At 47.1% G+C, this 25,839-nt stretch overlaps 1 protein-coding gene across 1 annotated transcript; it reads left to right on the top strand.

Moving 5' to 3' along the window:
- Positions 1-5,318: 5,318 nt before the first annotated feature.
- On the top strand, positions 5,319-24,169 carry LOC144695694 (zinc-binding protein A33-like). The gene is made up of 6 exons (XM_078566643.1): positions 5,319-6,225; positions 8,749-8,835; positions 12,444-12,668; positions 17,983-18,005; positions 22,207-22,319; positions 23,001-24,169. The coding sequence occupies exons 1-6, from the start codon at positions 5,818-5,820 to the stop codon at positions 23,537-23,539; spliced, it is 1,395 nt and encodes a 464-aa protein (XP_078422769.1). The 5' UTR covers positions 5,319-5,817; the 3' UTR covers positions 23,540-24,169.
- Positions 24,170-25,839: the final 1,670 nt, after the last annotated feature.

The following is a 25,839-nucleotide window of genomic DNA, read 5'->3' as shown; positions in this document are numbered from 1 at the left end:
TTTTTCGGGAGTGGGACATGAACCCACAACCCTCTGATTCAAAGGAGAGGGTGCCATGAACTGAGCCACAGCTGACACCTCAGGCCTGGGGAGATGGACAGAAGGGGTATTGGGGTGCCGGTGGAGAGGCCGGGTCGGGGGAGGGAGATCCTGCAGCTGCCAGATCTTAAGGTGGGGAGGAGGGCACCTGATGTTAAAGGGCGGCTGCTGATGAAAGCCTCCACCCCATCCCTTTCCCGCCTGAGACTTGAATCTGATGCATTTTTGGGCTTCCCTCATACCCGGGAATCTCCTCCCGCCAGCCTGAGAATTGAGGCTGGTTGGGAAACTGAGCGGTGTATGAAACAGGAAAACAAGTTTGAATCAAAAGCATTGCTGGAACGTAGGTGTTTCTCAATATAAATAATCAGTTTAAATACCGACTGCCAAAACTGAAGGAAGGCACTGGACAGTCAACACGCAAAAGCCATTCCAATAACTTGCTTCAATTAGAGTCACCCACAATAATTGTGTCAATAATTGGCTACTTAAGGGCCTCAAGTGGGGCAAGGGTGTGCGGCCTGTCCGAGGTCTCGCCCGACCCAACGGAAAATTGCAGAGAGGTTGGGGCAGGCGGGAACCCAGTGGAAAGCCCATCTGAGGAATTTTACACTCATTCCCCCACCCCTTAAAAACCCACCAGCAGGGGAAGCGTAAAATTCTACCCATTGCTTGTGGGTGACAGTCGGTATTTAAACTGATTATTTATATTGAGAAACACCTACGTTCCAGCAATGCTTTCGATTCAAACTTGTTTTCCTGATTCATACACCGCTCAGTATCACTTGGTTATTCCACCTGTATGCACCTGACCTCTGAATGGCTGAGCTGTATCTGCTGATCTGGAATGCACTGCCTGAGGGTGTGGTTCAGGGAAGGTCAACTGAGGCTTTGAAAAGGGAACTGGTTTGAGAAAAATAAAACTGCTATGGGGAAATGGCAGGGGATCGGCACAAGGTGCACTGCTCCTTCAGAGGGCCAGCACGGACATGATGGGCCGAACGGCCTCTCCTGTATTATAACCATTCTTTTGTTTCTGTGATTCTTTGTGCTGTCTGCTTCTAAGCTTTTCAGACCATGCTGGGCTTCAAGAAGAGGTAGGCTTGAAAGATTTGCATTCATACTTCACCTTTCACGACCCTAGTGTAACTCTTTCGAGTACATTCACAGTTCTTGACTTTTTTTTTGTTCAAAGTCCTGGAGTGGGACATGAACCCACAACATTCTGACTCAAAGGTGAGGGTGCTATGAACTGAGCCACAGCTGACACCTCGTTACGACCCTAGTGTACCCGAACGCAGTTTACAGCCATTGGTATTGCTTTCTGAAATGCGGTCACATATGCAATGTAGGAAACGGGGCAGTCAATTTGTGCACAGCAAGCTCCCACAAACAGCACTGAAATAAATGATCCGACCATCTGCTTTAGTGAAGGTGGGAGGGTCTTCCCCCATGTTCTTCAAAACACATCATTTAATGCCTTTAATGTAAGATAATGTTCCATGATGATTCACAGGAGTGACTTGATATTAAGTCACATAAGGACACGTTAGGGCTGACATCCAAAAGCTTGATCAAAGGTGTAAGTTTTAAGGAGTCTCTTAAAGGAGGAAAGCGAGGTGGAAATAAGGAGAAGTTCAGGGAACCAGGAAGCTAAAAGCACATCCGACCAATGGTGGAGCGTTTAAAATCAGGGCTGCTCTAGAGGCCAGAATTAGAGGAGAGCAGATATCTCGGAGGGTTGTGGAGTCAGAGGAGATTAGAGAGATAGGGAGGGGTAAAGCCATGGAGGGATTTGAAAATAAGATAATGCTTGACCAGGAACCAATGTAGGTTAGCGAGCACAGGAATAACAGGAAAATGGGGCTTGGTGCAAGTAATGACATGGGTAGTAGAGTTTTGGAGGATCTCGAATTTATGGGGAAGGAATGTAGGAGGCTGGCTAGGGCAGCATTGGAATAGTCAAGTCAGGAGGCAACAAAGGCCTGGGTGAGGGTTTTAGCAGCAGGTGAGTTGAGGAAGGGGTGTGGTCCTTGAAACAGTGACATATCACCTTTTACACCCACCTGGGAGGGTAGATGGGGCCTTGGTTTAATGTTCGCCCAGAAGCTGGCACTTCCAACAGTGCAATGTGTCCTCACTGGAGTGTGGGGAAAAAGTCTCTGGCATGGGTCATGAAGCCGTAACCTTCTGACACAGGAGCAGGAATGCTACCGCGCTGAGAAAGTTCCTCCTGGGATTGATTGGAAATGGGGTGTAGGGGTGTAGGGTGGGGGCGCGGGGGTGGGGGGGAGGAGGGGCAGCAGTCCAGACCTCTAAGTGGCAGGGATGCAGTTGTAACTTTGGGTAATATTCAAAAAATGGGCGATATTGATATTTGTGAAGTATGTGAACAAGGGAAGGAAATCCAATAAAAGCCACCCGTGCTGATGGTTTCCATGAGGTTAAAACGAGAGCAGGGGCGGGGGGGTGTCAGTCCAAAACCAAGCTGAGATCCAAGGTCATGAGATGTGACACTGGGTGAGGAAGGGTATTTATGCTGAGTCAACAGCTTGGAAAACACCTGCAGCTCCTCAATCACCAGCTCCCACTTTCTATCAAATATAAGAACAACATGACATAATATTCCACAATAAGAAATATTTTTGCGGAAGGAAGCTTCCTCAGGATGGGAGGGGTTCTCCCAGTATACCGCAGTAACTTGGGGATCGATAAGGAAGCAGTTTTCTTCGGGATTCCCACCAATTCTCCCACCCACATTGAGAATGAAGATCAGAACAACGTCCGGGGGAATTCCAAGAGATGGACGATAAGAACTGAAAATCGTAGGAAAACAGAACTAGTCCAACAGGTTCTGCAACGGGAAAAAAAACATTGTAGGGAGTTTTGGGAGCTTTCTCTCTTTTTTTTTCCCCCATGCACTGAGAGACCCTCAGTTTGAGTTGAATGACATTCGACTGGTTGCCAAGGCAGCCTTGCCTTCTCTTGGTGAATTGCAGATCCGCTTGGCCAGGCCACATCAAGTTTAGAGGGTGATGTACAGAATCATAGCATCATGCAGCACAGGAGCAATTGGTGGCATAATGGTATTGTCACTGGGCTAGTATTCCAGTAACCCAAAGTAATGCTCTGGGGACCCGGGTTGAATTCCTATTATGGCAGATATTAAAATGTGAAATCAATAAAAATTTGGAATTAAAAGTCTGATAATGGCCATGAAACCACTGCCGATTGCTGTAAATTTCTTGTCCTTGCGAAGGTGGTGATGAGCTGCCTTCTTGAACCAGTGCAGCCCATGCAGTGTAGGTACGCTCACAGTGCTGTTAGGGAGGGAGCTCCAGGATTTTGACCCAGCAACAGTGAAAGAACATACTGCATTCTGATATCATCACATCAAAGAGGAGATGATGGCATCATGGTAATATCACTGGACTAGTTACGTCCTTTAGGGAAGGGAATCTGCCGTCCTTACCTAATCTGGCCTACGTGTGACTCCAGACCCACAACAATGTGGTTGCCCCTTAAAATGCCCTCTGAACAAGGGCAATTAGGGATGGGCAATAAATACTGGCGTAGCCAGTGATACTCATATCCCATGAGCGAATAATAAAAAAAAAGGCCATTTGGCCAAATGTGTCTGTGCGAGTTCTGTGAAAGAGCTGTCCAATTTAGTCCCACACCTCATCCTTCTCCCCCATAGCCCTGCAAACAAGTTCTCTTTAAATACATGTCCAAGTGCAGGTGCAGTGGAAAATTGCAACAGAAAACATGGATTGATGCAATTTTTGTGTGAGCTGTTCTGCATCGCAGGCCAGGGTTGTTAATGCTGACAAATAGGTCACGTTAACATTCTGAAACCCATGTCAGATATACCTACCTCCAGGGCAGGTGTAACATGTAACTTAAAACTCCCTTGCATGTCCCCATCAAACAAACACAGAGTGAAGCTCCCTCTGTATGGTCCCATTAAACTCTTCCAAGTCAGGTACAGCACAGTGTAGATACAGAATAAAACTCTCTGGCCCCCAGAGCAGTACCTGGCCTTGGTGCTGTGTAGCAGCCTCAACCTTTGCACTAACCTCTGAAGCATTGGGATGGAAGCAGCTGGTCCAATTGGCTCCTTTGCTTTTGGCAATTTGTGCTACATTCAGGGGATGTGGGCACAACTGGCAAGGCCAACATTTGTTGCCCATCTCTAATTGCCCTTCAGAAGGCAATGGTGAGCCACTGTCTTGGACTGCCTGTGGCAATTGGGTGCAAATGAGCAGCTTGCCAGTTTTGAATCAGAGGGTGACAGATTTCCTCACTTGAAGGGTGTCAGGGAGAAAGAGGGGTTTTTACAACAATTGATGATAGCTTCATGGTCATCATTATTTTGGATTCCATTATTAATTGATTTTAAATTTCACCAACTTCCTTGGTGGGATTTGACCCCCAGAGCATTAGCCTTGGTCTCTGTAGTACTAGTCTAGTGACATTACCTTCATGCCACCATCTCCTCTTTGATGTGATGATATCAGAATGCAGTATGTTCCTTCACTGTCGCTGGGTCAAAATCCTGGAACTCCTTCCCTAACAGTGTACCTACACCACATGGACTGCAGCGGTTCAAGAAGGCAGTTCACCCCCACCTTCTCAAGGGCAACTAGGGATGGACAATAAATGCTGGCCCAGCCAGTGAAGCCCACATCCCGTGAATGAATGAAAAAACATAGCCACTCCTAACTACTGAGAGTTAACCACATCGTGTGAACTTGAGTTTGACCTCTCTCAGGGTAGATTGATGGCGGCAAAGTCTGTCTGCTGATACAGAGGCAACTGCGCAGAGCTCCGGCAAGCTCACCACCAGCAGAGAGAGCCCTGATGCTACGCTCAGTCCATGACAGGGTGCAGAGTTGATTTGGATTCACTGACTGCCTCTCTCCCTGCAAATGTCTTATCGAATTTTGTCGACTTTTTGTTTATTTGTTCATGGGGTGTGGGCGTCTCTGGCTGGGCCAGCATTTATTGTCTATCCCTAGTTGCCCTTGAGAAGATGGGTGGTGAGCTGCCTTCTTGAACCGCTGCAGACCATGTGGTGTAGGTACACCCACGGTGCGGTTAGGGAGGAAGTTCCAGGATTTTGACCCAGCTCCGACCCTGATTACCTGTGTAAACGTCCTATCAACAACCTGAACATCAATGTACGAATGGCCCTTGACCTGTGTTACAACACCGTCGAAATTCCCCTGTTGAAGTGTTCTGAGTACTAATATGGAAATGAAGCAAGCATGGGCGTCACAAGGAGGAAGTGAAAGATAGAAACCACAACTGAGAATATTTGCTAACAGACTACAGCAAGAGCACAGGAGAGAAATAAGCCAAAAAGAAAGACGGACTGACAGACAAGAGGGAGAGACAGAGAAATAGACGGGTAAACAAGTAAAGGCAGACTGCAGAGAGAGAGAGAGACAGGGAGATCGTGAGGAATAGGCAGGCGTTACAGAGGAAAGACAGAGAAAATCGGAGCGAGAGAGAGAGTAAACAGAAAGAGGAAGACAGAGGGAGATAGATACAAACAGAGGGAGACAGACACAGACAAAGAGAGAGAGAGAGACAGAGACAGACAGAGAGATAGACACATACAGAGAGACGGTGATAGACACAGTGATGTGGTGATAGACACAGGCACAGAGAGAGGGAGAGACAGACACACACACAGAGTCAGTGATAGACACACATAGAGAGAGAGAGACGGTGATAGACGGAGGGAAGGGAAATTAAAAGTGGGGATCAGCCATGGCTGACAGTCTGAATGCTGACCTGAGCTGCCCCATCTGCATCGATTTCTTCATCGAGCCGGTGAGCCTGGAGTGTGGCCACAATTTCTGCAGGGACTGCATCCTGAACGCCTGGGCACAGTCGGACCATGCCAGCCGGATCTCCTGCCCTCAGTGCCGCCGGGAGTCCGGCAGGCTGGACATCAGGAGTAACCGCCTGTTGGCGAGCATCGTGGAGGGTTTCCAAAGGCTCTGGCGCTCGGAGCCGGCCGCTCCTGAGCTGCCACTAAAGTGCCACCTCCACCAGCAGGACATCGGCCTCTTCTGCTCGGACGACCTGCAGCTTATCTGTCGGGCATGTTGGAGATCAGAGGCGCACAGGAACCATGGCTGCACGGCCATAAAAAAGGCTTACAAAGTCTGCAAGGTAGGGAGGCACCTTAGAGGATGTTTAATGTTTTTTATCACCTGCCACCCTAACCCACCCCCTCTGCAATATCCTCCCCCCTCCCCCACCATATCCCCCCCCCACCATATCCCCCCCATATCCTCCCCCCTCCCCTCCCCTCCCCCCTCCCCTCCCTCATGTCCTCCCCCCCCATATCCTCCCCCCCCAATATCCTCCCCCAACCTCTCCCCCTCCCTTCCACAATATCCACCCCCTCCTCAATATTCTCCCAACCCCTCCCCATATCCTCCCCCCATACCCTCCCCCTCTCCCTCCCCCTCCCCAATATCCTCCCCCTCCCCCTCCCCAATATCCTCCCCCTCCCCCTCCCCAATATCCTCCCCCTCCCACTCCCCAATATCCCCCCCACCCCAACCTCTCCACCCCTCCCTGATATGCTCCCACCAACCCCAACCTCTCCCCCTCCCCAATATCCTTCCCCCACCTCCGCCCACCTCCCCAATATCCTCCCCCCAACCTGTCCTCCCTCCCCAATATCCTCCCTCCACCCCAACCTCTGCCCCTGCCCAATATCCTCCCCCTACCCCAACCTCTGCCCCTGCCCAATATCCTCCCCCCACCCCAACATCTCCCCCACCCCAATATCCTCCCCCCACCCCAACCTCTCCCCCACCCCAATATCCTCCCCCCACGCCAATATTGTTCTCTCTAATATCCTCCCCCTTCCCAGATCCACCCCCCGCATACCCCCCCAACCCCCCGCCCCCCACAAAGGCAGCGATGCTATGTTGGGGTCACTTTGTTGTGTCAGAACCCTTTGCCCAAGTGATCACTCCTCTTATCTCTGGGCAATAGGTATTGACAGGTTGGTCATTGTTGGAGAAGGTTTCTTTCTATCCTTTCCCGGGATGTGGGTGTCTCTGGCAAGGACAGCATCTGTTGTCCATCCCTAAATGCCCTTGAGTTGAGTGGCTTGCCTAGGCCCTTTCAGCATCAACCACGTTGTTGCGCTTTTGGAGTCACATGTAGGCCAGCCCAGGTAAGGACAGCAGATTTCCTTCCCTAAAGGACAATTAGTGAACCAGATGGGATTTTACGACAATCAGTGATAGTTTTGTGGTCACCATTACCGAGAGCGGCTTTCAATTCTAGATTTTAAAAAAATTAATTGAATTTGATTTGAACCCATGTCTCCAGAGTATTAGCCGTGGTACATCGCAGCTGCACTTTCTGACATGCGGCCATGGAACCTTGCCTGATTGTTCCCCAAGGGGATCAATTGCGATGCCTTGAATGTGTCAGCTCTAGCTCTATGGGTAGCGCATACATGTCTCAGAGTCAGAAGGTGGTGGGTTTGAGCCCCATTTCAGACACCTTAGCACAAAATCCAAGCTGATGCACCAGTGCAGAACTGAGGGAGCGCCACGCTGTCGGAGATGCCATCTTTCAGAGGAGACATTTCGGAGGGCTTCTCAGGTGGATGTAAAAGAACTCATAGCTGCTAATTCGAAGAAGAGCAGTGTGATCCAACCTGGTGTCCCAGCCAGTATCAATCCCTCAGTTAACATCACTGAAATAACTGATTACTTTCTCATTGCTATTTGTGGGATCTTGCCATGTGCAAATTGGCTGCTGAGTTTCCTACAAGTGCCGACACTTTAGTGAAGTACTCGATTGGTGTTAAAACCCTTTGGGTGCCCTGAGATTGGGGTAAGTGATACATAAAAGCCAACCTTTCCCTCACTTTGAGTACCACGAGCCAGGTTTAAACAGGGGAGTTTGACACTTGTTATCACTTCCCATGGAAATTGCTGAAAAGGACAGTAACTGCCGGCCAATTCCCTCTCCCATCTGCCCCTTCACCCCATCTGAAACTGGGCAGAGAGGCACTGGAAATAAGTCCTTTCACCGTCTCTGTTTACATGTCACGAATGGATAGCAGGGGAGGCAAGGGGTTGTGGGTGGCGTGGCAGGGCAGGGGGGTGGAGGGTGGTGTGAGCAGGTAGATTTTTAAAAAATTTATTCGTTCACAGGATGTGGGCGTCACTGGCTAGGCCAGCATTTATTGCCCATCTCTAGTTGCCCTTGAGAAGGTGGTGGTGAGCTGCCTTCTTGAGCTGCTGCCGTCCATGTGGTGTAGGTACACCCACAGTGCTGTTAGGGAGGGAGTTCCAGGATTTTGACCCAGTGACAGTGAAGGAACGGGGATATATTTCCAAGTCAGGATGGTGAGTGACTTGGAGGGGGACTTGCAGTTTGTGGAATTATCTGAAATATACAATGATGAAGGGATCAGACTCTTCAGGAGGAGGAGGGGACAAATAGACAAGTGGGGGGAAGAAATAGTAGGTCACGGCACAGAATTTGCATGCTGAGGCGTGTCGTGGTATTGAGCACTTAGTGAGCAAATATAGACTGCCGATCAGTTTTTGATGATAAGGAACAAGTTGGGGCCTGCTCTTTAAGAGCTCCATGTTAGCTTAAAAGTCCTCAAGTGAGAGCTGCCAGGATGAAGCTACCGATATTTTATCTCCTTTTAAGGCGAATTCGATTCAACTGCTCCAGGACAAACTGAAGCAATATCGTGACACACACACAGCAACAGGACTGCAGATCTCCGAAACCCTGGTGAGATTTTATAGGTGAAAAAGCAGCAGGTACACTGTTAAATCCGCCAGCTATATGTAAGGGTGCAGTTTATACAGTGGTTATATTGTAAAGGCTTCAGGCTTTCAATGGGAATCGTAGCATTGCCATCTTTTAACCTGTGGCTCAGTGGGTAGCACTTTTACTTGTGGCCTAGAAGGTTTTTGGTTCAATTCCCATCCCAGGACTTGAGCACATTATCCAGGCTACCCTTTCAGTGCAGTACCGAGGGTGTGCTGCACTTCCACAGGTGCTGCCTTTTGGATGAAATATTACATTGAGGCCCTGTATGCGCTCCCAGGTGTTTTTTTATTCATTCAAGGGATGTGGGATTCGTTGGCTGGGCCAGCATTTATTGCCTATCCCTAGTCGCCCTTGATAAGGTGGGTGAGCACTGTGGGTGAACCGCTGCAGTCCATGTGGTGTAGGTACACCCACAGTGCTGTTAGGAAGGGAATTCAGGAATTTAACCCAGCGACAGTGAAGGAACAGTGATATATTTCCAAGTCAGGATGGTGAGGGTTTTGGAGGGGAACTTCCAGATGGTGGTGTTCCCATGTATCTGCTGCCCCTGTCCTTCTAGATGGTAGTAGTCGTGGGTTTGGAAGGTGCTGTTGAAGGAGCCTTGGTGAATTAGTGGATGTAAAAGGTCTCATGGCCACTAATACAAAGAAGAGCAGTGTAATTCTCCCCAGTGTCCTGGCCAATATTAATCCATCAAAACACATTGTGGAAAAAAAAAATTATTGAGTCATCGTCACAGTGTTATATTTTGGCTGCCATATTTCCTGTGACTACATTTCAGAAAATACTTCATTGGATGTGCAGAGCTCTGAGCCATCCAGTGATTGTGAAGGCCTGAGAAGTGCTCTTGGCACTGATGGTCCCTTTCAAAAGGACTCCGCAAAGGCAGTCCCTCCAATAACATTTTGCTTGGCCTCTTCAAGTGCCCTGATTCTTCCTGGGACGGATGGCACAACCTGTCAGTCATGTTCTCTAGGCAAACACTTTAGACTTTTCAATGACATTCCTTTGTCTGCTATTTTGGCAGAGGTATTAGCCCATTAAATTGTGGAATCATACTTCACAGATGGAAGCAGTTCTGTCAGAAGGGCACTGTTGTGAAATTTTAACTCGGTTTCTTCTCTTCACTGGTATCCAGCATATTCTGTTTTTACAGGCCCATCCTGCCTGTACTGGCTCTTTGAGAGATTTATCCCAATTAGCCCTACTCCCTATGCTCTTTTTCTCCATAGCCCTACAAATTGTTCCTCTAAGAAGGCCCTGGGAGTGTTGCATTCTCTTCACCTCTTGCACAGGTCATTTACACACTCTCCTTTATTACAACCAAGTATGAAGAAGATGCAGATAAAGTGAAAGGGTCTACCAATATTCCGTGCAGTCTTTGTGCTGCTTGCCCGTTAGCAATATAGCATCATAGAGACTTGCAGCACAGGGACTGGCCATTCAGCCTCCCATGTCTGTGTTGGTTCTTTGAAATAGCAGGCGTGCATATTCGCACATCCCCCTGTTTTAGTCTGTAACCCTGTAAGTTTCTTATCCTCAAGCACCTGTCCAACTCCCTTTCAAAACCAACTTTCACCACCTTTTCAGGCAAAGCTTTCCAAATTACTGATTTCTCTCGGGAGTGAAAACATTCTCCTCATCTCTCCTCTCAATCTTTTCCTAGTGATTTCGAATCCATAACCTTGAGTCATCAACCCACTTGCCAGAGGGAATATTTATTCTGTATTCATTCCGTCAATATCTTTCATCATCTTGAAAACCTCTGTTGGGTCACCTCTTAGGGGGGGAATGTGAGAGAAGTGGGGGGGGGACATGAGAGAAGGGTGTTTATGAGAGAGAAGGGGGGAATGTGAGCGAGGGGGGGAACGTGAGGGAAGTGGGGGGTATGAGAGAGAAGGGGTGGTACAAGAGAAAAGGGGGGAATATGAGAGATGGGAGGATCATGAGAGAAGGGGGGATACAAGAGAAAAGGGTGAGGGGGTTGGGAATACGTTCCTAAATTTTCCAACCTCTTCTCACAACTGAAGTTCTTCATTGCTGGCAATAACATGGTAAACTTCCATGTAACCTTTACAACATTACTGCAGTGTGGTGCCCACAATAGCCCAGCTGAGGCCTTAACCAGAGACTTATAATGTTCTAGCACGAACTCTCTGCTTTTGTATGTTATTCCTTGACTTGTAAACCCCAGTAACCCATATGCTTCTTTAACCACCTTATCAGCTTTATCAAATGCTTATTGAATGTTACTTGCCACTTGTCAGCCCAAGCCTGGATATTATCCAGGTCTTGCTGCAGCACATATCCAGGCTAGGGCTGACAAATGACAAGTAACATTCTCACCACACAATTGCAGGCAATGACCATCTCCAACAGGAGAGAATCTAACCATCGCCCTTTGATGCTCAGTGGCAATACCATCACTGAATCCCTCACTATCAACATCCTGGGGGTTACCAATGATCAGAAACTGAACGGGACTAGCCACATAAATACTGTGGCTACAAGAGCAGGTCAGAGGCTAGGAATCCTGCAACGAGTAACTCACGTCATGAATTCCCAAAGCCTGCTCACCATCTACAAAGCACAAGTGAGGAGTGTTACGGAATACTCCTCACTTGCTTGGATGAGTGCAGCTCCTGCAACTCTCAAGAAGCTTGACACCATCCAGGACACTGCAGCCTGCTTGATTGGCATTACATCCACAAACATTCACTCCCTCCGCCACCAATGCACAGTAACAGCAGTGTGTACCATCTACAAGATGCACTGCAGGACCAAGGCTCTTTCAACAGCACCTTCCAAACCCACGACCACTACCATCTAGAAGGACAAGGGCAACAGATAGATGGGAACGCCACCACCTGGAGGTTCCCCTCCAAGTCACTCACCATCCTGACTTGGAAATATATCACTGTTCCTTTACTGTTGCTGGGTCAAAATCCTGGAACTCCCTAACAGCATTGTGGGTGTACCTATACCACAGGGACTGCAGCGATTCAAGAAGCCAGCTCACCATTACCTTCTCAAGGGCAATTAGGGATGGGCAATAGATGCTGGCCCAGCCAGCGAAGCTCACATCCTGTGAATGAATATTAAAAAACTATTCCCTGTCACCTATAAGGGTTTGTGTATAAGCACATGTCGGTAAAAGACCAAATTTAAGAGCGCTGTGGCTGCTTTTGATTATGAATGAAGAATTTTTCTTTTTATTCATTCACGGGATGGGATGTTGCTGGCTGGGCCAGCATTTATTGCCCATCCCTAATTGCCCTTGAGAAGGGCACTTGAAAGAACTTACATTTATATAGTGTCTTGGACCTCAGGCCAAGCCCAGGAACTTTTACAACCAATGAAGTACTTTTGAAGTATAGTCACTGTTGAAATGCATAAAACGTGGCAGGCAATGTGGACACAGCAAGATCCCACAAACAGCAATGGCCCGATTTTAGTGAAGATAGTTGATGATTCCAGGGTGACTGTGGAAATGGGGGCTTGTTTGATCATCGATCAGCAGTCTCAACGTGCTAACGTTGATCTATGATTCCGCCAACCCTTCCCAGGAACATACCAATCGCCTGCAGGATCATATTACAGCTGAGTTTGCGGAGCTGCAGCACTTCCTCCAGCAGCGGGAGCAAGCCCTGATCCAGCGGCTGAGGGCCGCAGCTGAGTCTGCTATCAGTCAGCTTGTGGAAAACATGTCACTGATCTCGGAGCAAAGTGCCCTCATTGAACAGGCACTTGAAGACATACAGTCGATGCAGGAGAAGACACAGCTTCTGATGGTAAGGCCCGCTCTGGGGAACCCGACAGAGTAAAGGGTGGATTCGTCCCTGTTTCCGCGCCTGGGGCCATAAAGATCAAAGAAACTCCGGAGCTTTGAGTTATGCACTTAACTGCGCGCTGTCCCAATTTCCTTGCCCTATTAGCCCTGTCTACCCAGTACCTATGCCTGAACACAGCTCGGTTTAATATCACAGAATCACACAGTGCAGAAGAGGCCCTTCGGCCCATCAAGTCTGCACCGACATGTGAGAAACACCTGACCTACCTACCTAATCCCATTTACCAGCACTTGGCCCATAGCCTTGAATGTTATGACGTGCCAAGTGCTCATCCAGGTACTTTTTAAAGGATGTGAGGTAACCCGCCTCCACCACCCTCCCAGGCAGCGCATTCCAGACCGTCACCAGCCTCTGGGTAAAAAAGTTTTTCCTCACATCCCCCCTAAACCTCCTGCCCCTCACCTTGAACTTATGTCCCCTTGTGATTGACCCTTCAACTAAGGGGAGTAACTGCTCCCTATCCACCCTGTCCATGCCCCTCATAATCTTGTACACCTCGATCAGGTCGCCCCTCAGTCTTTTCTGCTCCAATAAAAACAACCTAAGTCTTTCCAACCTCTCTTCATAACTTAAGTGTTTCATCCCAGACAACATCCTGGTGAATCTCCTCTGCAGCCCCTCCAGTGCATTCACATCCTTCCTATAACGTGGCGACCAGAACTGCACACAGTACTCCAGCTGTGGCCTTACCAAGGTTCTATACAACTCCAGTATGACCTCCTTACTTTTGTAATCTATGCCTCGATTGATAAAGGCAAGTGTCCCATATGCCTTTCTCACCACCCCACTAACATGCCCCTCCGCCTTCAGAGATCTATGGACACACACGCCAAGGTCCCTTTGTTTCTCAGAACTTAATATAATGTCCCGGCTAAAGACACTGACAGGTGAATTTCTTGCAGTTGTGCACCTGATCAGTACAGGCGTAAACTGAAGCCCCAAGTTCTGGATACAACAGGAAACTGAATCATTTTGTCAGGTGACCAATTGTGATGCCTTTTTTTTCAAATGGTTCCTTGTATTAATCTGGACTCAGACTTGCCCCATATTTTCTCTTCCTTTGAGCGCATTGTCATGGCATCAGCTTAAGTGTCCATTAAAAATTGCAAAGCTTCCCGATGGCAGGTTGTTGAATGGGACAGGGATGAGGTGACTTCAGATATGTGGGGGCGCGGGCGAAACTGGGGTCATCCTCCTTAGAGCGGGGAAGGTCATGAGGAGCATCGATTAAGGGCTTCAAAATCATGAAGGCTTTTGAGAGGGTGAAATAAGGGAGAAAACTCTTTCCAGTAGCAGAGGGGTCAGTCACCCACAGGGCACACAAATTAAGATGATTGACAAAAGAACTGGAGGGGAAATTGGTAAACTCGTGATCTGGAGCGCACTGCCTGAATGGGTGGAGAAATCAGATTCACTAGTAAAATTGAGAAGAGAATTTGGTCAATACTTAAATTAAAAAAAACACATGACTTTGGATTAAAGAGCAGAGGACAGGTATTAATTGCATGGCTGTAATAAGGAGCTGGCACAGCCACGATGGATTAAATGGCCTTGTTCTGTGCTATGTCGTTCAACGGCCTGAATTTTCAGCTCGGCGGGCCCAGGAATGGCCGGGAAACGGGCCGCCAACCGCGATCGGCCCCTGACCGTGATTTCCCCCCGGCTAGCCAATTAACGGCCAGCCAGAGGTGGGGGTGGGGTGGGGTCGGGAAGAGGGCGGCCGATGATGTCAATGCGGAGCGTGGGCCGGCACTGACAGTAAGCTCCCTGAAGGCAGAGTGTTGACTCTTAACACTCCTCTGAAATGGCCTAACAAGCCACTTAGATGTGTACGCTGGCCTTGCCAATGCTGCACACAACCCATGAATGAAAAAAAATCAGGCCTGTGCCTGCTCTTCCCCACAGCCCTGCAGATTCTTCCCCCTGTTAATTTTCATCCAATTCCCTTTTGAAATTCATAATAGAAGCTGGTTCCATCACCCTTTCAGTCAGCGCATCCCAGATCAAATTGCATTAGGAAAAAATGTTTTCTCATCTGCCCCTCTCATTTCTTTGCACAGACACCTTATATTCAAATCTCTGGCTCGCCAATCCAGGGTAAAGGGAGCTTTACTCTGTATCTAACCCCGGGCTGTACCTGCCCTGGGAGTGTTTGATGGGACAGTGTAGAGGGAGCTTTACTCTGTATCTAACCCGTGCTGTACCTGCCCTGGGAGTGTTTGATGGGGACAGTGTAGAGGGAGCTTTACTCTGTATCTAACCCCGGGCTGTACCTGCCCTGGGAGTGTTTGATGGGACAGTGCAGTGGGAGCTTTACTCTCTATCTAACCCGTGCTGTATCTGCCCTGGGAGTGTTTGATGGGACAGTGTAGAGGGAGCTTTATTCTGTATCTAACCCGTGCTGTACCCGTCCTGGGAGTGTTTGATGGGGACAGTGTAGCGAAAAGTTTCTGGTCTGAGGGTGTTCGATGTTGACATTAATGGCTGCAGGTGAAGCAGTTCCTTGGCACACCATTTAGTGGGATTTGATCATAAGACTGATTTACAAAAATTATAGACCTGGGGGAAAGTAATTTTGTTGAGCTGACTTTGTGAGTTGTGATGTCATCAATGCCCTTGAGCAGGATGACGCCTACACAACCCACAGGAGGGAGCAAAACCGCAAGAGGAGCTCATGCTGAGACCATTGCGGTTAGATCAGCAGCTTGAAGACTGCTGCAGCTCAGCACTAAGTCTGCACATGCAGCCTAGCAATGGTGAAACCTCAGGCACGGCTTTGGGCTTGGGTTGAGTTTTGACTGGAGGAAGGGGAGTACAGGGTGAATTGCATCAATTTGGCCCACCCAGAATACGCTGCACCCACTATTGGGCTCCACAGGCTGGATTTACAGCAGGGAAAGCCAGCGCTGAACCCGATCGCGGTCAGGCCCCCCAGGGAGCAGGTTTGGTTAGAAGTGCCTTTGACTTCAATCGAACTAGGTGTTGGGTGGGGCAGACTGAGATGTTAGCGATCCCGGGGATGGGGGTACAGCGGGAATTCACGCGCACCAGTCGGTGATTTCCCATCCCTCCATTTCTCTGGAGCTCCGGTGCAGAACATCCAATATCAATCCAATGGCGGTGCAAGCAGGGAAGGAAATTTCCACAGGCAGCAGGAATTGGGATAATCGTGTACAGTCATCCCATAATTTAATTTTCTATCCATTTTCAATGATTGGAAAATCATGGGCTGGATATGCACAGTTTCTGAACCCATTTTTTCATATATATAATGTGTGTGGGTGTATATTTATATATATTCATATATTTTCTCACTCTTTAGCAACAATGACTTGCATTTATCTAGCGCCTTGATCGGAGTAAAATATCTCAAGACACTTGAACAAATATCAAACATAATTTGACACATAAGGAGATGTTAGGGCAAGGACTTAGTCAAAGAGGAAGGAAGGTCTTAACGAAGGAGCGAGGGAAGCGGATGGGAGCGGGTTTAGGGAGGGAATTGCTGACCTTACACAATAGTTCAGCAAAGAAACTAAGGAATGCGCAAGAAGCCAGAATTGGAGGAGTGCAGAGATCTCAGAGGATGGTTGACGGGCAGAAGGTTACAGAGGCAGAGGTCAAGCCATGAGTGGGGAGGCCGTGGAGTCGGGTGAGTGAGATTCGTAAGCGAGGGTGAGGATTTTAAAGCTGAAGCATCGCCGGACTGGGAGACAATCTCAGGCAGCCAGCACAGGGATGATGTGTAAATGGTACTTCGTGCAAACAGGCAGCAGGGTTTATAGAGGGTGCCTGCAAAACTTGAAACACACAGGGATGGTTGGGTTACGCTTCTGGGCTTATTGCGTTGGTGAGAAACATTAATTCACCCGCATTTGTGATTCTGCAACTTTTTAACACAAGTGTCATTCACTCCATGAGTTTTCTGTCTCAGTGAGAGGACAGATTACCGTTTAGAAAATAATTCAGCAGAGAAATGACTGTTTAACCAGTACAAGTGCACCCTCTGTTGGAATTAGAAAGAAATGCAGCAGCCGCTTCACAGCAACCAAGTTAGAGTTAGGGCAAGACCCCAAGTATCTCAGGGAAGTTCTATTCGAGTCAGGGGATACACAGAGTGAGTGATCAATGCCTTTTTCTGTTTTGATTCGACATTGTGTACAAAGCTATGACTGAGGGGAACAGGCAGCAGCCTTGCTGGAAAGAGGGAGAGAGAGTGCATGTCCTCAGATCCCTGGAAGGTAGCCAGACAGATGGATAAAGTGATTAAGAAGGTATACAGGGAACTTTCCTTTATTGGATGAGACACCAAGCATTAGAGCAGGTAGGTTACACTGGAATTGTGGGAGGTGGCGGCATAGTAGCATTGTCACTGGAGAGCATTTCAGAGACCCAGGGCAATGCTGCGGGGACCGGGGTTCGAATCCCACCATAGCAGGTGATGAAATTTGAATCAATAAAAACCTGGAATTAAAAGTCTGATGCTGACCATGAAACCATGGCCGATTGCCATAAAAACCCATCTGGTTCACTAATGCCCTTTAGGGATCTGCTGGTCTGGCATACATGTGGCTCCAGAGGCACACAGCAATGTGGTTGACTATTAAATGCCCTCTGAACAAGGGCAATTAGGGATGGGCAATAAATGCTGGCCTAGCCAGTGATGACCATGTCTAATGAATTTAATAAAATTGTAGATGGGGCACTGAGTACAGTTCTGCACCACACTGGTGAAGGATGTGATTGCCCTAGAGCGGGTACTGTGGAGACTTATGAAGAAGTTTCCAGACATGAAGAATTTCAGCTAAGGAAAGATTGGATTGCATAGGCTGGGTTGCTTTCTTTGGAACAGAGGAGACCGAAGGGAGATTTAATTGAGTTGTATAGAGTTATGAAGGGCTTTAACAGAGTGCCTGGCAGTGTTTGATGGGACAGTTCATTCAAGGGCTCTCAGATTCATCCCAGGAGGACTGTGGCCAACTTAGTGGGCCAGAATGATGGGGCTGCATTAATTAGGGATAAAAAAGTTCAATGTCCATTGAACGGAAGGTTGTCAATGCTGGGAACCAAAAAATATTCCTATATTGCAAATGAGGTACTCAGAGATGTGGAAAACCAAACACTAAATTCAGGCTAAAGTTCTCAACTCCCTGGCCGAACAGTAAATTGTTCACTGTAATTATACACCAGCACAGCAAATGACCCGATGATGGCACAATGTTAAAGTCAAGTTTTCTTTCATTTTCTTTTTCAGGAGATCAAAGGCATTCTTCAGAGGTGTGTAACTTATTTACCTGTTAATTTATCTGTTTTTACTTCCGCTTTGCATTTTCTGAATCTCATCCCACAATCCCCTCCATTGAGAGGGCACTCGAGGACAATTAGCACAAGAAGTGCAGCTCCCCGACTCCATCCACCCATTTTCAGTCAGTAACTGCTTTTTCCTTAAAGGGTCATGGCGAGCCAAGCATTTTTTTATTTTTAACATTCAAAAATGTGAACTGAGTCTATCAAAAGTCAGCCTTCTCTACGTGTCACATTGTCCACATGGTACAATGTACGCCAATAAGTATACCTAAGTCTGTGCATTGTATAGTAACAGGTATATTACTACAGCCACCACCATAGAACTAGCAGAGTATTCAACTCTTGCTGTCGTGTATTTTTTTCAATTACTGGAGTAGAAAGCAATGATAATTCAGTCATCGATGTGACTCTTACACTGTAGGTTTTTTTTGCTAAAGTTGCCCTTGCTTGAAAAATAGACAAATTGTCTACACTGTCCCATCAAACACTCTGAGGACAGGTATAGCACAGATTAGATGCAGAATAAATCTCTCTCTACACTGTCCCATCAAACACTCCAAGGACAGGTACTGCACAGGTTAGGTACAGAGTAAAGCCCCTTCTACACTGTCCCATCAATCATTCCCAGGGCTGGTACAGCATAAGTTAGATATAGAGTAAATCTCCCTCTACACTGTTCCTTCAAACACCCCCAGGGCTGATACAGCATGGGTTAGATACAGGCTAAAACTCTGTCCACACTGTCCCATCAAACACTCCCAGGACAGGTACAGCACGGGTTAAATACAGAGTAAATCTCTCTACACTGCCCCATCAAACAATCCCAGGACAGGTACAGCACTGGTTAGATACAGAGTAAAGCTCCCTTTACACTGTCCCATCAATCACTCCCACGACAGGCACAGCACGGGGTTAGACACTGTGTAAAGCTCCCTCTATACTGTCAGATCTAACACCCAGAGGTGGAAACCACATAGGAACATTGGAGCAGCCATAGGCCATTCAGCCCATTCCGCCTTCTATGCCATTCAAACAGATCATGGCTGGTTATCTACCTCTTATGCCAATTTCCCCACTATTCCCATGTCCCTTGATGTCATTAGTATCCAGAAATCTATTGATTTATGTCTTGAACATACTCAATGATTGAGCATCCACAGCCCTCTGCTGTAGAAAATTCCAAAGATTCACCACCCTCTGTGTGAAGAAATTCCTCCTCATCTCAGTCTTAAATGGCCCACCCCTCATTCTGACACTGCGTCTCCTGGTTCTAGACTCACCAGCCACAGGAAGCATTCTATCTACATCAAACCTATCATGTCCTGTAAGTCTTTTCTAAGTTTCAATGAGATCACCACCTCTCATTCCTCAAAACTCTAGGGAAAACAGACCCAGTTTCTCAATCTCTCCGAATAAGTCAATCCTGCCATCCCAGGGATTAGTCTGGTGAACCTCTGTTGCACTCCCTCTATGGCAAATACATCCTTCTTTAGAGATGGAGACCAAAGCTGTACACACTGATCCAGATGCACTCTCACCATGGCTCTATACAATTGCAGCAAGACATCTTTACTGCTATACTGAAATCCCCTTACAATGAAGGACAACATGCTACTTACTGTCACATACCTAAAGAAGCCTTTATGTTACTCGCTAGCTTGCATTCATATTCTCTTTTCCCTTTCTTTATCAGTTTCTTGGTCATCCTTTGCTGGATTCGTAATTGCTCTCAGTCCTCGGGCTTATCACTTTTTCTGGCAACATTATAGGCCACTTCCATTGAAGAACAATCTTAAACTTCTTTTGTTAGCCACTTTTGATTCACCTTTCCTGTTGGGTTTTTGTGTCTTAGACGAATGTACATTTGTTGTCGACCATGTAACACTTCTTTAAATACTAGCTATTGCCTGTCTACCATCAAATCTTTTAATGTATTTTCCCAATCCACCACAGCTCATTTGCCCCTCATAACTTCATAGTTTCCTTTGTTCAGATTTAGGACCTTAGGTTCAGAATGAACTATATCACTTTAAAACTTAATGTAAAACTCCATCATATTATGGTCACTATTTCCCCATGGCTCCTTTACAGCAAGGTTATTCATTAGCCTGCATTGCTTTACTTACATGACCTTTCTTATGGCAGTAATGGCATTCTGCCTCCCTGAATCTGCAGGTGTCTGGTACGTGGTCACTGCCGCATCTATAACAAATTAACCTTGGAGTCGCTGCTGAAATGTTTCTACTAAACCTTTTCATGTTTCTAACAGCAGACACTGCCTCTTTCTTCGCTGCTGTGTCTCTGGTTTTCGTGCCATGCCCGGTGGTAGATCATACTAAATTGAAAATAGCCTGATCCCTAGTTAGTCCCTCAACTTACTGCTTCAAAAACCTATCTTGTACACACTCCAGGAAGTCATCCTCCACAGCATTAGTGCTAATTAGGTTTTCCCAGTCTATATGTAAATTCAAGTCACCCATTATTACAGTATTATCTATGTTACATGCAGCTCCAATTTCCTGATTTATACTGTGCCCAATATTACCACAACAGTTTGGTGGCCTGTGCACAACTCCCACCAATATTTGTTGCCCCTTGGTGTTTCTTAGTTCCACCCAAATTAATTCTACATTTTGATCCTTCAGTCTAACAGCCACTCCCACTGTGTACTGATCTTGTCCTTGATTAACAGTACTACCCAACCTCCTTGTCCCCTCCACATATACCTCCTAAATGACAAATATCCCTGAGTATTCAGTTCCCAGTCCTGGTCAGCCTGTCACCACGTCCCTCAAATAGCACTTAAATCAAACCCATTTACCTCTATTTGTGCTTTCAAATCATCTACCTTGTTGCGAATGCTGTGTGCGTTCAGATAAAGTGCCATTAATTTTGTCTTTTTAACATTATTCTGCATTCTGATCCTACTTGATGCTTGCCTTTGTTTCGTCTGCCTTCTAATTTTGTTTACTACTTTCTTACTTCTGTTACCACTTTTGCCCCCCTCCAATCTGGGCTCCCTCTCAGGTTCCCATCCACCTGCTAATCAAGTTTCAATCCTCCCCAACAGCACCTGCAAATCTCCCTGTGAGGATGTTAGTCCCAGACCTGCTAAGGTGCAGCCTATCCATTTTGTACAGGCCCCACCTGCCCCAGAACCAGTCCAATGGACTTCTGTAGTTCACAGTATGGAAACAGATGCTGAATATAATCAGCCCAGGTAATGTCCTCTTCCCTCTCCTCCTCTTCTCTCTCCCCAATTTCCACTCCTTAGTCATTGGTACCCAATGGAGGTTGGTACCTGAGAAGACCGCCCTGCAGCTGGCTCTGTGACATCCTTGATCCTAGCACAAGGGAGACAACACACCATCCTGGAGTCACAGAAACGTCTACCTGCTCCCCTGAATAATGAATCCCCTATCACTATTGCCTTTCTGCTCTTCTTTCTCCCCTCCTGTGCAGCTGAGTTACCCCTGGTGCCACAGAGTTGGCTCTTGCTGCCCTTTGCTGAGGAGCCATTGCCCTCACCAGTATCCACAATGGAAAACCAGTTAGTGGACACAATTGACCGGGGACTCCTGCACTCCCTGCCTGGTTATCCTAGACTGCCTGGCAGTCACCCATTCCCTCCCTGCCTGCACCCTTCTAGCCTGCAGTGTGACCACCTCCCTAAATGTGCAACCCACGTAGTTCTCTGCCTCGCGGATGCACCACAGTAACTCCAGGAACGGACTGGAGGCAAACTGAACTTGCCCTGTGCACGAATGTTCAAATAGTATTAATACAGATGTAGCCGTAATTGTATCGGTGTCACTTACCAGAAAACATTGATAGACATCAATGAAGTTCTGGCTGGCCTACAGCAAAAATGGAACTGCTCTCAGTAAACAACTCATGACCCCAGTTGTGTCGCGACTCATTTCAGTTGCTTCTCACTGACTGAACTTTGGCTGATTTGTTATTACTCTAGAAACATGGCTGAGACAGTCAGAGAGAAAGTAAATTTGTCGAGGTGTAATATAAATTATCCATTTTCAATCACCTATTCTTTACTTGGCCCAGAAGGTAAATTTACCCCAGTATCAACCTGCTATGTTCCTGTGTAAACACAGTTCGGCTGCTTTTGCTGAAGTGTGTTCAGTTTATTGAAAAACTTATGTTTGCTTTACAGATGTGACTTGGAGACTAAACCTGCACTAAAGACTCCCAAACTGAATCTAGGGGAGTTCAATGGACCTCTGCAGTACACAGTATGGAAACAGATGCTGAATATAATCAGCCCAGGTAACGTCCTCTTCCCTCTCCTTCTCCCCACTCCTCTCTGCCTCTTCCCTTCTCTCCCTTACCTTCCTCTCCTTATTCCTTTCCTCTGTCCTCTCCCCCTTTCACGTCATATCACTTCTTCTTTCCTTCCTCTCACCCTTCCACCCCTTCACTCGCCTTCCCTCCCCTCCTTTCTTTCCACTCCATTCCTCACTCCTTGTTATCCCCTCCACTCCTTCCCTCCTCTTGCTTCATCTCCCCTTTTCTGTCCTCTCTCCCTCTTCCCTCCCCCTTCTCTCCCCACTCTTTACCTCTCTCCTCTCCTCTGCTCTCCCCTTGCCCTCTCACCTTGCCTCCCCCCTATCCTCTCTCCACTTCTGCCCTCCTTCACTCCTCTCTCCCCCTCTCATCTTCTCCCCTCCATTCCACTTATCCCATTCCCCTCTCCTCCCAATATCATCAAACTCCCAAAGGAATAAACCTTGGCTAGCTAACTTCACCTAAGTCCTAATTAAAGAATAAACAAGAAGAACTTGCTGTCCTCCTGAAACTCAAATTTGAAATTCATCGAAAACTGATCTACCATATAAAGCTTCCCTGACCTTCCCCTTTAAGCTATCTTGGCCTCTCATAGCTTAAGATTAATTCATTGGAATTTTTTTCCCCTTTTATTTATTTAACTTATTTATCTCTCGATTGTAGCTCCTGCCCCTTTGACATTGGACTCGGAATCAGCAAGCTTGGACCTTGTCCTATCCAAAGACCACACAATGGTGAAGGGCCGCTCAAAGCTGAAAGCATTTCCTCAGAACCCCAAGCGGTTCAGTAATTATGCCTGTGTGTTGGCGCAGGAAGGGTTTACATCAGGCAAACACTACTGGGAGGTCAGCGTGGAGAGCAACGATGAGTGGATCGTTGGTGCAGCCAAAGAGTCCATTGACAGACACAGCACCATTGAACTGACACCGTCAAATGGGTTTTGGATCTTGAGAAAGTGGAATGGAAACATCTACGGCCCACACCATGCAAAGGAATCTGAGTGCCATCAAAACATGAACCTTCAGAAGGTTGGCATCTGTGTGGACTATGAGGGAGGACAGGTGTCCTTTTATAATGCCGAAGACATGACTCACCTCTACACTTCCACTGACCAATTCACAGAGAAGATCTACCCTTTCTTTCTGCCTTTCCCAGAGTCAATGACCAAGGAAGCGCTGAAGCTCTTCCATTTGAAACTGTAGCACATTGATAAAGAGATGATCTACTCTTCGGTGGACCCTACATTCATAGTCAGATTGTCTGTCGAATTATTTTGTGAATCGCTTTTCATGTGCCAAGCATTTCCATTGAGATACAAAGCTACATTTTGTCTTACTGATTAAATATTGCTTCCGCAAACTAACATGTATCCCAATTGCTGGTGGTGTGCTGCAGCTCAGTCAGGGAGTCCGAGTTGCTGTGGCAACTTGCACTTTCACATGTGCGCTGTAGCCTGGAGCTACAGATAGTGATGGTAGAGGCTCCAACGTTCTTTCCATCACATGGCTGACCAGGATTGCCTTCCACTCTTGCTGCCTGGTATTGACATGCTTTGGAAGGTTTTGCCGGTTGATAATCAACCTGTTTGGCCACACTATGAACACACCTTCATACCTTATTTTTTAAAATATCTTTCACAGGACGTGGGCATCACTGGCTAGTCCAGCATTTATGGCCCATCCATAATTGCCCTTATGAATTAACCATCAAGTCTTTGGGTGGGACTCGAAACCGAAGCTTCAGGCTCTGAAGCTAGGACACTGCCCGTTGCAGCACAACACCTCCATAGCTCAGCATTTTTCATTTATTTACAATAAAGACTATTGAAATTATTAAGCGCCCAGTTCATCATCTTAAGTTATTCCGTCTTTTCCTTGCACTGGTGTGCAACATGCTTAATGATTATTCAAATTCAGAATTTTCTTTTTACTAATTTCCAGTGCAAATTCAGAGAATCATTGAACATTGCAGTCCACAGGAAGCGATTCAGACCTATGGTGCCTGCTGAGGGACTTTGAAAAAGCTGTCCAATTAACCCCACTTCCTGCCCCCTTCCCGTAGCACTGCAAATGTTTCCTTTTCAATGACCACACTAGTGTTTTGTTTATTAGTTTAAAGCTGGATAAAATGGATATTCTTCCTGAATTGTCCCCAAATCCCTCATTCCTAAAATTTCCACTTATTTACCAAATTTTAAATAGCACGATAGCGGATCAAATTCTCTCACCTCTGAGACAGAATCTTGCCGGTTCAAGTCCCGTGCTAGGACTTGAACGCAATAATCAATGCTGACACTCCATTATAGCATTGGGGGAACACTGCAATGTCAGAGGTGTTCTCCTTCAGACAACCTGGTAAATCGAGGCCCCTTGTGTCCTCGCAGGTGAACTCAGAAGGTCCCAGGCACTATTTTGAAGAAGAGCAAGGCAGTCCTCCTTGGTGTCCTGGTCAATATTTAACCCTCAATTAACATCACTAAGAACTGGTTATCTGGTCATTACCTCATTGCAGTTAGTGCATGTTTGCTGTGTGCAAACTGGCTGCCATATTTCCTACATTACAACAGCGACTTTACTTCAGAACTACTTCATTGGTTATAAAGTGTTTCTAAAGCACTTTAGGACATCCTGTGGGAATAAAAGATGCTATATGAATGTAGCTCTTTATTCTTCTTTACATGTCGCCATGCTCTGCGTATGGGACTGGTATCACAATCCAAACCCTAGGGAACATTTCTTGCTCAGCCTTCTGGGCCTAGCAATCCCTAACTTTCCATGGGCAGCGTCTTCTGAGTGGGTTCGGCACCCACACATCAAATCCAGGACCCAGGCCCACATCGTGTCATGAGCAGCAAACTGGCAGTGATTTTTTTTTAATGCTTGGGCCAATGAGGGGCCAAAGGGTGCTCTCCTCATCTGACTAGTTAAAAAAAAATTTATTCATTCACGGGATGTGGGTGTTGCCAGCTAGGCCAGCATTTATTGCCCATCCCTAGTTGCCCTTGTTCAGAGGGCATTTAAGAATCAATCACGTTATTGTGGATCTGGAGTCATATGTAGGTCAGACCATGTAATGATAGTGGGCGGGATCTCAAAGCCGAAGAGCCAATAGCAGTCTCTCCAGCTGAGGGTGCTGTAGCCTGCAGTTGCAGGTAAGGGCGAGAGGGGGCGCCTCAATCTCTCAGCGTTATCTCTAGCCATTCTGAGATATTTGAAATTAAAAATGGTCATGGCTTCTCGGGAGGGGATTGGCTGTAACTGCGGCCAGGTAGGTTATAGGGTTGCGGCATGGATGCCGGGAAGGGGATGGTGGATAGGGGGTTTGAAGGGTAATCGTGGAGAGCTACCTCCCTCTTCCTCCCATACCCTGTCTGCTGCCAGAGTGCATCTCCGGGCATCTTTCGTGTTCCCAGCCAATGGCCTCAATTCATAATTAATGGCCTTATTTAGTCTTTTGTTTGACAGCACCAAGCTAACCGGTGCCTGTGGGGAGTTGGCGTTTG

This window comes from Cetorhinus maximus, chromosome 21 (genome assembly GCF_964194155.1).
Source record: "Cetorhinus maximus chromosome 21, sCetMax3.hap1.1, whole genome shotgun sequence".
Classification (NCBI taxonomy): Eukaryota; Metazoa; Chordata; class Chondrichthyes; order Lamniformes; family Cetorhinidae; genus Cetorhinus; species Cetorhinus maximus.
Note: the sequence above shows the minus strand (reverse complement) of the source record. Positions and strands in the feature narration are given on the sequence as shown.